The sequence below is a fragment of the Halteromyces radiatus genome (assembly GCF_025201355.1).
Source record: "Halteromyces radiatus strain CBS 162.75 chromosome Unknown BX664scaffold_10, whole genome shotgun sequence".
Lineage (NCBI taxonomy): Eukaryota > Fungi > Mucoromycota > Mucoromycetes > Mucorales > Cunninghamellaceae > Halteromyces > Halteromyces radiatus.
In genome coordinates, this window is record NW_026251696.1 from 192005 (window position 1) to 204081 (window position 12077).

The 12077-nt window shown below is 32.1% G+C and overlaps 6 protein-coding genes across 6 annotated transcripts; 5 read left to right on the plus strand and 1 right to left on the minus strand.

The window, feature by feature from the left end:
- Positions 1–263: 263 nt before the first annotated feature.
- On the minus strand, positions 264–1538 carry BX664DRAFT_303431 (snare associated Golgi protein-domain-containing protein). Its single transcript, XM_051542481.1, has 2 exons — positions 875–1538; positions 264–767 (listed from the first exon to the last, which is right to left on the minus strand). Exons 1-2 carry the CDS (start codon positions 1510–1512, stop codon positions 425–427), a joined length of 981 nt encoding a protein of 326 aa, XP_051396208.1. The 5' UTR covers positions 1513–1538; the 3' UTR covers positions 264–424.
- Positions 1539–1714: 176 nt separating this feature from the next.
- Positions 1715–3176, plus strand: BX664DRAFT_362268 (uncharacterized protein). The gene is made up of 2 exons (XM_051548300.1): positions 1715–1806; positions 1875–3176. The coding sequence occupies exons 1-2, from the start codon at positions 1727–1729 to the stop codon at positions 3067–3069; spliced, it is 1275 nt and encodes a 424-aa protein (XP_051396209.1). The 5' UTR covers positions 1715–1726; the 3' UTR covers positions 3070–3176.
- A 162-nt stretch (positions 3177–3338) lies between these two features.
- On the plus strand, positions 3339–4725 carry BX664DRAFT_342495 (snare associated Golgi protein-domain-containing protein). Its single transcript, XM_051547155.1, has 6 exons — positions 3339–3653; positions 3713–3841; positions 3914–4007; positions 4108–4212; positions 4293–4431; positions 4492–4725. The coding sequence occupies exons 1-6, from the start codon at positions 3373–3375 to the stop codon at positions 4656–4658; spliced, it is 915 nt and encodes a 304-aa protein (XP_051396210.1). The 5' UTR covers positions 3339–3372; the 3' UTR covers positions 4659–4725.
- A 252-nt stretch (positions 4726–4977) lies between these two features.
- On the plus strand, positions 4978–5906 carry BX664DRAFT_342499 (mRNA splicing factor). The gene is made up of 3 exons (XM_051547156.1): positions 4978–5152; positions 5218–5377; positions 5572–5906. The coding sequence occupies exons 1-3, from the start codon at positions 5046–5048 to the stop codon at positions 5779–5781; spliced, it is 477 nt and encodes a 158-aa protein (XP_051396211.1). The 5' UTR covers positions 4978–5045; the 3' UTR covers positions 5782–5906.
- Positions 5907–6993: 1087 nt separating this feature from the next.
- BX664DRAFT_369152 (uncharacterized protein) lies at positions 6994–8992 on the plus strand (the record flags this gene model as incomplete). The annotated part of the gene is made up of 5 exons (XM_051548603.1): positions 6994–7496; positions 7560–7605; positions 7691–7913; positions 8039–8152; positions 8228–8992. The coding sequence occupies 5 exons, from the start codon at positions 6994–6996 to the stop codon at positions 8986–8988; spliced, it is 1647 nt and encodes a 548-aa protein (XP_051396212.1). The 3' UTR covers positions 8989–8992.
- A 314-nt stretch (positions 8993–9306) lies between these two features.
- BX664DRAFT_342501 (uncharacterized protein) lies at positions 9307–10555 on the plus strand. Its single transcript, XM_051547157.1, has 2 exons — positions 9307–9902; positions 9988–10555. Exons 1-2 carry the CDS (start codon positions 9374–9376, stop codon positions 10488–10490), a joined length of 1032 nt encoding a protein of 343 aa, XP_051396213.1. The 5' UTR covers positions 9307–9373; the 3' UTR covers positions 10491–10555.
- The last annotated feature ends 1522 nt before the right edge of the window (positions 10556–12077 follow it).

Consider the following 12077-nt stretch of genomic DNA (forward strand, 5'->3'; position numbering starts at 1 on the left):
TCCATCAGGCTACTGCTTACAATGATTTGCTGATAAAATAATAAGAGTTACATGTCCCATGAACTATTCATCATTTCAACTAAGAATAGATGACTTGAAATTATCACATGCTGCTATTGGGTTGTTATTCTTTTAACAGTAGAAAAGTTTCTGAGCAAAAAATAGTATCAAAAAAAAAAAAATGTAACCCAGCGCCAGTTAATTTGACATGAGATGATGACATGAAGGCTTTTCATTTTTTTAATATATAAATGAATTCAATGCTTTATTAATGAAAATGATAATCAATAAGAGGTAGAGGGAGGGGGGGAAAATCTATACTATTCTATGTAAACTGTATTAAATAAAGATAAACTATATATATATATATATTGGTATGTAAGAATAAAAGGCAAAACAGAAGGGTAAAAGAAAAAAAAATAAGCTAATTAATATGAGTGGAAACAGGTACATAACCTAAAGATGTTTGTCGATGTTGTTGATAACGATCCAATTCCATTTCTTCATCTTCCTTTCGTTGTTGAATCCATCCACGTAGTTTTCTTTGTATGGTTTTCCCCCAAAAGATAGGAATTAATGATATTAGAGACACCAATAGTAGTTTGATCATCAAAGAGACAGTCAAGATATCAGAAGTTGAAGAAAGTTCACCTAATACTTCACCAGCTTGAGCACAAACAAAATTATAAGGTAGAGATCCCAAAAAAGTTGACCAAAAAAAAGGTACTACAGAAATACCCAATAATGGAGATGCCAAGTTGATAAACCTAAAAAAAAAAAAAAAAAAAAAAAAAAAAATAGATCATCATCATTATCAATCCTATACTTATTTTTTTTTTTTTTTTTTTTTTTTTTTTTTTTTTTTTTTTTTTACCAGTAAGGGGAAAAGGGAAAAAGTCTAGCAAATAATAACCACCAAAAGAGACCTGTTGATTTTCTTTCTTTTTCCATTTGTTCCCGCATCAAGTCAGCACGATGTCGTATCCAAGCCATTTCCATTGCAGGTTGACCCACTAACCAACCAAAAAAGTAGGCCAAGGTGGAACCTAGACCTGTCAAGTAACTTGTCCATAAACTCCCGGCCACTACACCATATAAATGTCCAGATAGTAAATTGAGTAAAACACACCCAGGCATAGAAAATCCTTGTTGCCACACATAGATAGCTGCAAATACCATAACAACCTTCACATAGTCCCACCAGGTACCTTCATGAGTCATTGTATCCAGTTGTGTTGCTATTGATTGAACATCTTGTAATGTATGTGGTAGATCGATATTCAATACAAGGTGTGTTAATTGGATTAATAAATAGAGTGATACAGCACCCACAGAAGCAAACAAAGCTAACCTTGGTACAAGTCGTTGCCATGCTTGCCAACCAGATTCATATTGTTTAGGGTAATATTGTTCTTCTTGTTCTTCCTGTTCCACTGTCCTTTTATCATCGTCTTCTTCACCAAACTCGTTCAAAGTGTCATGTATACTTGAGTTTAACCGAGTGACTGACATGGGTGAATTAGATAATAAAAAGGAACGGAGAAAGGAAGTTATATGGACTTTTTTTTTTTTTTTTCCTTTTTCCCAGGTATGGATGAAGGGTTCAGAATGATTTCAATGACCGCCTTTTTTTTTTTGTGGACGCATCGGCAAAGTATCCGGCCGAATTCATATTTTATCTTTCTCTCTCTCTTCTTTTTTTTTTTGTTTTTTTCTGCCTTTGATTATGCCTTCATTGCAGATCATTGATCAAGAAAACGATGATATCAATTTGAATCAAACCACTCATCAACCTTTATGTTATATGTAAGTCATTTTTCCCATCTTTGATTTATTTATTTTTCGCTTTATAGTAACTTATTATTATTCCATAGATGTCAAAAACAATCTTCCAACTATATTTGTCCAAGATGTAACCTACGTTATTGTTCACTTTCCTGTTATAAACATCAACAACATGCTTCTTGTACGGAATCCTTTTACAAAGATAGTGTTATGGCGGAAATCAAGTCTTTGGATGCATGTGATCTCAACAAGAAAACAATGAAGAAGATCTTGAACAAGTTTGAAGCCGAGAATGATCAATTAATATTGGATGAGCAACCATTAGACGACCAACTTGATACCAATATGAAAACAATGGAACAACGATTTGGTAGTATGAATATTTCACAAACTGATGCATCAGAGATCTGGGATTTACTTTCTCCACAAGAACAGCATGATTTTCAAGCTTTACTTCAACTGGATGCATGGAATACTTTGAATTTACCCGAATATGAACCATGGTGGACCACTCGTGCTTCCAAAATAACATATATAGAAGAAGACGATCAAGAGGATGATAACGACACTACACTGCCGCCTGAACTACCTGCTTTACCTACTGCTATTCCTGCATTGACTGATATTATGAAATCATCTCCTGCGCCACATTTGATTTATCATCTGGTTCATGTACTAATGACTTATGCTTATCTGGCTCGACAATCTATGGGCGACTTGGCAGATGATCTGGCATATGGCGTGGAAACTGTTTTTTGTTTATCACATTCAGTACTCTTTTCAACTGAGACTGATCAATTACTCAAGTTGGACGATGTTTGTACGGATCTACGTCGACAAATTCATAGTTTGGAAAAATCAGTAACATCATCATTGGAAATCATGTTATTGAAGGATACCGAATGTTTATTGACTTTTGGAGATGATTTCTCCATCCGTGCACTGGGGGAACTATATCAACTGTTGGATGTTGCAAGTAAAGAAAAACAACTTTTTGTATCAGGAAATATCAAGACAGCACTAGGAACAAAGATATCAAGGAAAAAAGTGGGACTGGCAGCTAGAAAAGCATACTTTTTTATGGCGTACGCAAATCACCTTAAAAAGGAAAAAGATGATACTCTCTCATTAGTGATGACAATGATCCGGGCAAAATATCAACAACTAGAACTTGATCAAAGTATATTTGACAAAGAACACAAGGTGGCGAAAGATATACTATCCAAACAGAAACAACTCAAGACATCCGATGTTGGTGGCAAAGCAATAGTAGAATTATCATAAATTAGTATATTGATGATAGTTTTAGAAATCTATGTTATTTTATTTTTTTTTTCCTGACTTGTTTATACCTTCAAAATAAAATATACAGTATATATTTTTTTTTATTATTACGATGTGTCTATACCGCATTTGGTAAAACATTTCACTCCTTTTTTGCATATAATTTGTTGTCGCTGTGAAAAATCCATACTGTATTTCCATGCTCCGGCTGGGTAATAAAAAAAAAAAAAAAAGAGAAACCAAATTTACTCATACATTTTCCTTCTTTTTTTTTTTTTTATTATTATTAATGAATACATCACAATGACAGAAATCACTTCACCTCTAATTGCACCCAATAGAACAGTACTTCAACCGAGCTATTCAACCATAACACAACGACCAGAACAAGAGTCTGAACAACATCACAAAGACGACGAACAAGAGGAATTAGGACTTGTTGGGAAACCAATAAGTAATTCTACATTCACTTTATGGCAAAGCAAATCCTATCTATCTTCATTAGTAGCTCTCATCTTATTACTGATTACTTTTACCGCTTTGGAATTTGCTTTATTAAAGTTGAATTTACCGTCAGTAGATGAGTAAGTGATGGTGACATGGATTATGCAACCATTTTATTTATTTATTTTATTATCTATAGGGAAGATAGGGATGCTCTGAAATTCCCAAGAAACTTGGAAGACTTACGGCAATTGAATCGAATACTCTCTGTTTATATGGATAAACACTTTATCAATGTTTATGTCACTTTTGTGGCTACATATATTTAGTAAGTCTATATTATTATAAACTACCCTTGTCTTATTTTTTTTTTTTTTTGTATATGAATGATGTTTTATAGTCTTCAAAGTTTCTCTATTCCTGGTTCTATGTGGTTATCTATACTAGGAGGTACACTGTTTGATTTTTGGCTTACTTTATTTACTGTTTCAATGGTAAAAAGATAAGACTTTCTCAATTGTCCACGTGTAAACTAATACCCATTCTGTATCGTTTATTTTTATTTTTATTTTTTTTTTTATTTTTTGATCATAGTGTTCTGCTGTTGGTGCTACACTTGCATATATTATCTCAGGAAGTCTTGGATCAAAAGCAGTGATACATTTGATTGGAGATAGAATTGCCTCGTGGAATGAACAGGTAAACAACAAGAAATGAAAATCATGATTTCTTTTTTTTGTTTATTTGGCTATTATTGTTATTTATTTATTTTTTTTTAGTTGGTGCGACATAAAAAGCATATGTTGAATTATTTGATTGTATTGCGTATTGCTCCTTTTCCTCCCAACTGGACTATCAATTTGGGTGCTCCTCATTTGGGTGTTCCATTATCTTCATTTTTCTGGGGAACTTTTATAGGTAAATAAAAATAGAACAATTTATTACTAATTGGATATTGATCTCTTTATTATTCTTTAGGTGTCACTCCTCCTTCTTTTATCCATGTACAAGCTGGTGCTGCTATTGATCGACTTTCTTCTTCTGACAAGTTAGTGATTCTGACTCCTATCAATGTAGCATGTCTTATTGGAATAGCCATTGCTGCTCTGATACCTGTTATCATCAGAAGGTATTATCCTTTGTAGAATAGGCTCTCTATTATTGTATTATAGTCTTTTATATATATATATTTTGAAATAAACTTATTTTTCCTACATCCTTGTTTTTTTTTTTACTATTATTATTACTGTATTGGACACATCCTTTGTCACTGTCTAATTATATATTGTTCTTTTTGATTAAAGCATGAAACAAAATCTATGATCTGTCACGGTTGAAGAAGTATCATTTATTACAATATTTGTCTACTAAATAAATGTATGTAGTGAGTCTGTCACTGTGGATTTCAATCTCAGTATCAAGTCTCTTTGGGTGTCGTCGTCACGGAATAAGGAAGCGACCTTTTTTTTTTCCTTTCACTTTTTTATTTTTATTTTTGATAGATTTTCATATACATATTTATATACAATAAGATGGAAGAAGAAGCACGAAGACGTAAAGAAAGATTAGAAGCTATTCGAAAACGCAAACTGGCTTCCAACAATTCTAGTATTCAAGCTAATGCTGAAGAAAAAGTCAAGTAAGTATCAAACCTTTTATATTGATGAAATACTTATTCCTTCTTTATTATATTTAATTAACTAGGGATCTGACCTTTCGAAGTTATACACCCAGTGATGAAAATTTGAAACAACTGGTGAATATCGCCACACCCGATAATATCAAGACAACTGTGGAATCAGAAACAAAACAAATTCCTATACAAACTTTACAAGAAGCTGCTGAAAAGGAAAAGGAAGAAGTAGTAAGTTCTTTTTTCGTGTATAGATATACAAATATATATGTGTGTGTGGTTTAGGTAGAACGGTCTATTTTTTAGTTGGTAGAAAGAGAATTGTACAGATACATAGGAAAACAGGATATTGTTAAAGGGAAATAACTGATGGGCACAAAAAAAAAAAAACAAGCGAAGCTCACTTCTTTATTTTTTTGTATTAGGACTTATTCAATTTGGCACCTAAGAAAGCTAACTGGGATCTGCGGCGAGATGTGGAAAAGAAATTGGAAAAACTGGATCGAAGGACTCAAAGGGCAGTTTTAGAACTGATTCGACAACGATTGACTAGTGAAGGTGGTGACAACTTGGCTGAAGTTGTGGCAAATGCTGAAGCTCAACAGAAACTAGATGCCCAAATCGATGCTGAATGAATGAATATTATTGTTTATGCACTGAAATAGTTTAAATTTGTATATTTTTCCCTACTTTTCTTTTTCCTCCTCTTTTTATACTAATTTGGTTTATTAGCATTACATTTTTTTTTTTTTTTTTTTGGTCAATTGAATAAATAAATATTTTTACCTTTTATGTTTACATAGAGTTGGTTATGGTTATTACTTATGATTGATTGAGAGTGACATATCGGGATGGATGATGAATGGCTGAATAATAGACGGATGATGACAATGAAGGATGATCATTTCGGCAAGATCAGTACGCCACATCTAAGGATTCCAAGAAAAGACGATCAAGTAAGGATTGCCATTAAAAGCGGTAAGATAGGTTACGCATACAGAGGAATCTGGGGTATCATGTGGGAAGAGTACCGTTACCAAAAAAGGGAATGACTTCTGAGGAACATAGAAAATAAAATATAGCTTTCTCACAACCTCAATTCGAGAGGATCATACTTTCCTTTTTTTAATATCCTGGGAGACATTAATACCACTTTTATAGTTTATTATAGATTATACCAAAGAAGTTTTTTTTTTTATATAGCAATGCGTTGTTTTTTTTGATTATACACGGTTAGTAATCAATTAGACCTCTTGTATATTAAAGATGAGGCTTATCATTATACCAAAAAAACAACAAATTTCATTCTTTGTTTCGGCGGGGTACAAATGTAAACGAGAAAAAGACTGGAACAAACTCTTTTCTATATTTTCATAGAATAAAAATTTTATATTCGTACCTTAAATTCCTAAAAAAAGAACAAGTAAATAAAATACAGTGATTTATTATTATTATTATTATTGTCAGTTCCATGTCAAACAAGTGATGATCATAGTAGAAATGTATATTTTATATTATCTCCTGACAGATTTGATATTGTTTCTCACTTCTTTTTTTCACTTATTCTACATCTTTTTCATCTTGCAGCTGACAGGGAAGATTTCAAAAAGTTTTCGCACTCAGATAACCCAAAAATCAAAAGATCGTGTTAAATGTTTCTATTTTTTTCTTTTTCTTCTTCTTTTCTTTCCTTTCTTCTTTTATTACTTATTACATCATACTATTTCTCCTTTATTATTATTATCATCATCATATCATTTATCATCATTACCCTCACTACCTTATTTCCTATAGCTGTATAGAATTGATTACCTTTTTTTTTTCCTTTTGTTTATCTCGTACATGGAATGGAAACTGAACAAAAAACAATCTATCAAGATACAAAGTTCCTTTATACCAGTGATCAATTCAATACACTTCATACATCAACATTGGTGACATCAATCATCGCTCTTGTATCATCTGTGGCTGTTTTGAGTAGTTTTCTCTACTTGTGGATCATGGATAGGAAACGTGCGAATCGAATATCATTAAGGTGTGTGATGATTGCATGTACTGCCAATGGATTAGATTCTATTATGAACATCACTATGTCATTTGTTCAAGGACCACATAAATTTTGTCGTGCAGCAGGTGTCATTAGCAATATATCAAGATTAACTAGTGCTTCCTTTTTGGCCATTGTTGGACTGAACTTGGTTTTGATTTTTGTCATCAATGTCAAAAGACGCGATCTACTCGAATATTTCTATTATCCTTGTGCTTGTCTTTATATTTTGATATGTGCTGCTGTCTCTATTTACAAAATTGCCACTCTTCCTTATTTGGATTCTACCAATGACACCTGCTGGTAAACATATAAATCGAACGTTTTGCCACTCCGCTGACATCTTTTTTCCTTTTTCTTTTTTAGGTTTTTGAATTATATAGATGAAAGATCGCAAGCTGTTTTCTCATGGGTATTGAATTTAAAAAAAAAAACGAATTTTATCGTTGTTTCTAATGTATCTATTATTTATTTATTTTTTTTTTATTTGAATGCAGATGTGGTATTATGGATTTCTATTCTTTATCAACATTGTTGCTGGCATCTCGTCAGGTATTGCTCTCTACAAACTAATACATGAACAACAAGCTCTTCGCAAGAACGTTGACCATAATACTTATATGGGTGAAGCAAGTACCAATCAAGCTGAAAGTCGATTTCAAAGAAGACAATCTGCTGTGCTTTCCAAAGTAGTTGTCAGGTGCATCATTTATCCTCTCAGTAAGGAACAAAAAAAAAAAAAAAGAAATAGTTGAACCAAATAGGAATCATACTCATTATCCATCTCTCTCTCTCTCTCTCTCTCTCTCTCTTTTTTTTTTTTTTTTTTTTTTTTGTGTACATAGTACCTCTTGTGGTAAATATTTGGGGATTTGGCATTCAGATGAAAATCACTATTATTCACAAACCACCATCGTTTACGTTAGCTATGTTTGATACAATCTTTGCCTGCCTTGATGGTAAAAAAAAATATGAATTCTTTTTTCTATTAGCATCATTTGTTCTAATCTTTTTTATTTTTATTATTATCGTAGGATTTCTTGTAGCTATTGTATTCTTTACTGACCCAGCATTGACAGCTTTCGTCAATGATAGAATACAATATTGGCGAAGGGTTTATGTTGAAGAATATCGATTGGTTGAAATCCGAAATGATACATCGGACACTATGGAAAGAAAGAAAGAGAAAACGCAAACATTGTACATTATGCCTCCTCTGGATATACCCCATGCTGATTTGACAAACTGGGATTCTGCCATCATTCATACCAATCCAACATCAAGATATTCTAGTACTAGTCATAATCGTGTTCCCATGCGACGTATATGTATTCCACCATCATCCTTGACACAATTATCTTCTCGATATAATATACGACAACTTTCTCTTTGTACACTTCCAAGCTCTTCTGATACTTTGGAAACAGTTGACAATGGTGATCAACCTGTATCACATTTTCCTATGCAACAAATACCAAGCACATCCTCTGTGACCAATCTTACCTCTGATAGTCAACCAACAGAATCTCAAAGAAATGTGATTCATGAAGTATTTATTCCATACAAATCAATATGGTGGGCAAGATTATGTCATCGACTATTTTCTCAATATGGTTTCTCTTTGTTTTCTCCCTCTTCTTCTCGGTCTGGCCCTCGATCTTCATCCACTATTGAACTTCGATCCTATTCTCAACAGCAACGTGAAACTGTATATCAGGAAACTACTGATGATGATCATGACTCAACAAAATACCAGCGCAAACAGTTTATGGATGATCAAACATGTCACTACTAGCTAGTTATTGTATTTTTTTTTTTTTTTTTTTACTTTCTATATTTTTTTTTATGCTATATATCATTGTATTATTTGTTATTATTATTATGTTTTTTTCACTTTTTTATTTAATATCTATCTCTCTTTATAGTATATATCTTCCCTTTTTATTTTTGTAAATATATCAACTGAAAGATTCCCTTCTTACTTTCGACTCTTAATGTCTTACATTCATGACAAATATAAAGATCTGACTTTGAAAAATGGGTTGTTGGTTTCTTTTCTTTTTTGCTTCGGCTTACTTTTGTGTTTTTTTTCTTGTTTCTCTTATTTATTTATTTTATTTATTTATTTATTTTTCTTCTTCTTTTTCTCTTTGTGGTATTAATTAAAAACTAACAATATCATGTCTGATCATCCAGGACAAGAATTATTATCTTCAAGTACAGACAAAGTGCCTTTTTTCAAGAAAAGGACGACAAAGAATATCCGGAAAAGACAAAAATCACCTGATCGCAGCACAAGTATACAACGACAGGATGATGACGACGATGACATTGTATCTGAAGTGATTACCAAAGAACGCAAGACAATCAAAACCCCATTTGTACAAAGCACAAGACGACGACAACGACGGCAAGATATCGAAGAAGATGAAGATGATCAAAATGGATTTGGAGATCAATACAAAGCAGATCGGTCGGCCACACTGAAAAAGGATGATGCTACACGATATACCACAGAATATGAACTTGATGCTGAAGCTTTAGATGCCATGACAAGTGCGATCAATGCAGGAAAAGCCAAGAGAAAAGCACAAGACAATAAACAAGTCAAGAATAGTAAAATGCAAGTCGGTCCTCAAAAAGCACCTGCCAATTTGCGTGTCACTGCTCGTTTCGATTATCAACCAGATATTTGTAAGGATTATAAAGGTAAGTCATATAGAGTAGAATAAAAAAAATAAAAAAAAGCAAATAGTGATTAACATATGATAATCTTTTTTTTTTTGATAAATAGAAACTGGATTCTGTGGTTATGGTGATTCTTGTATCTTTTTACACGACCGTGGTGATTATAAATCCGGATGGGAATTGGACAAGGAATGGGAAGAAGCACAAAAGAATAAGACTGGTGGTGGAAAGAAAGATCAATATGCTATATCGGATGAAGAATCAGATGAAGAAGTTCCTTTTGCTTGTCTGATATGTCGAAAAGAATTTGTAAATCCTGTGGTAACCAAGTGTCAACATTACTTTTGTGAATCATGTGCAATCAACAACTACAAAGTATCTTCGAAATGTTATGCATGTGGTGCTCCAACAAATGGTGTCTTCAATACAGCTAAAAATATTCTGGAAAAATTACGACTCAAACAAGAACGGAAACAAAATCAAGCAGATGAAGACAATGCTATCGATCATGCTTTGGATGGAATTGAAGGATTAGAAACTAGAAATGACGATGATAGTGATGATGATGATGATGATGATAGTGATGATGATGACGATGATAGTGAATAGGTGTGATTAAATTTAGTCAATAGATCTTCTTTTTTATGAATAAAGAATTTTTTTTTTGATGAATTTTTTTTTTTTACTTTTTTGATAAACGTAGATCAAAACTTTCTTTTTTAGATCCATTGATGAAAAGGGGGGGAGAGGATGAAGGGAATATCAAACTGTGTGAAAAAATGATCAAATGGTTACAACATATGGCTGCAACGAAACTTAAATGGATAGATAGAATATGGACAATTGGTACGAACGGGATTAGAAAAGGATGACACTGATTTTCGTCATGTACATTACAAAAATGAGAGAGAGAGAGAATGTGTGTGTGTGTGTAACGAAAATACTTGAACAAAAATGACATTTGTAGAAATGTGAAGATTAGTATGAATCTTTATTATTATTATTATTGTGTTATGATTTACTTTTTGTATTTGATGATTCTACAAAGGATATTGAAATGTCAGCAAATAGGGAAAATAAACTCATGAAACTCAAGTAGGTCATCATCATTAAATAAAATTTAAAGTTTGGTTGAATCGCCGCCATTGTGGAATATCATCCGAAATCATCTATTTCTGGAAAAAAAAGATTGAAATGAAATGATGATCTATGATTATTATTATTATTATTTATTAGTTAGATTCTGTACAAAGAGAGAGAGAGAAAAAGATAAAGTGGAAAAACGGGTTTGACGGGAAATAGTAAGAGTAGAAAAAAAAAAAAAAGTAGTATGATCGAGATTTTGTGGTATAAAATGCCAAGAAAAGGAATGAATGTTTCACACATAGAATTCATGTCGAACTAAACGAAAAATGGAAGGTTACCACCCAAAAGATCGATAGATGACTTTGAATAAACATTTGTGAAAGATCGACGAAACAGAAAAAAAAAAATAATGATAATTTTTTTTTTCTTTTTTAATAGGAATTCCCATCACCCTTTGATAATAATTGTTAGAGTCAATATCGTCATATGATGATAATGATCACGTCGTTTTCTATCTTTTTTTTTTAAAATAATAATAATAATAATAATAATAATAAATTATATATCATTTTAATACACAAAAAAAAAAAAAAAAGGTAGAAATCAAATATAATTCTTTAATTAAAATAATAAAATTTACAATCCCATTTATCCTATAGTTACATTCTTTTTCTCTCTTTTTTTGGTGTTTTGTATGAAAAAAGGGATCTGCGGAAGTTGGATGGCTGGGGAATGAAGATCGTTTTTGATTGGATACAATTAAATTGACTGGTTGCCCGCACCAAACCTTATTTAGTCTAACCTGTTTTTTTTATTTCACCTACCGAACGAATCAAAGGAGAAAAAAAGAATAGAAGCATTAGAATCTGTCTATCTTTTTTTTTTTATTTCTTTTTCTCTTTTCTTTCATCTTTTTTTTAAGTTTTATATTTTTTATATTTTCATTTGTCTTTTTTTATTTTTTTATTTTTATTTTTTTTTTATATATAATTCATGTCTGGTCACCCACAGCATCAACAACAAGCTGCTGCCGCCGCTGCTGCTGCTGCCGCTGCTGCTGCTGCAGGTTTTTATCCTTCTACTGGTTACTTTCAAGAACCAAAACCACTC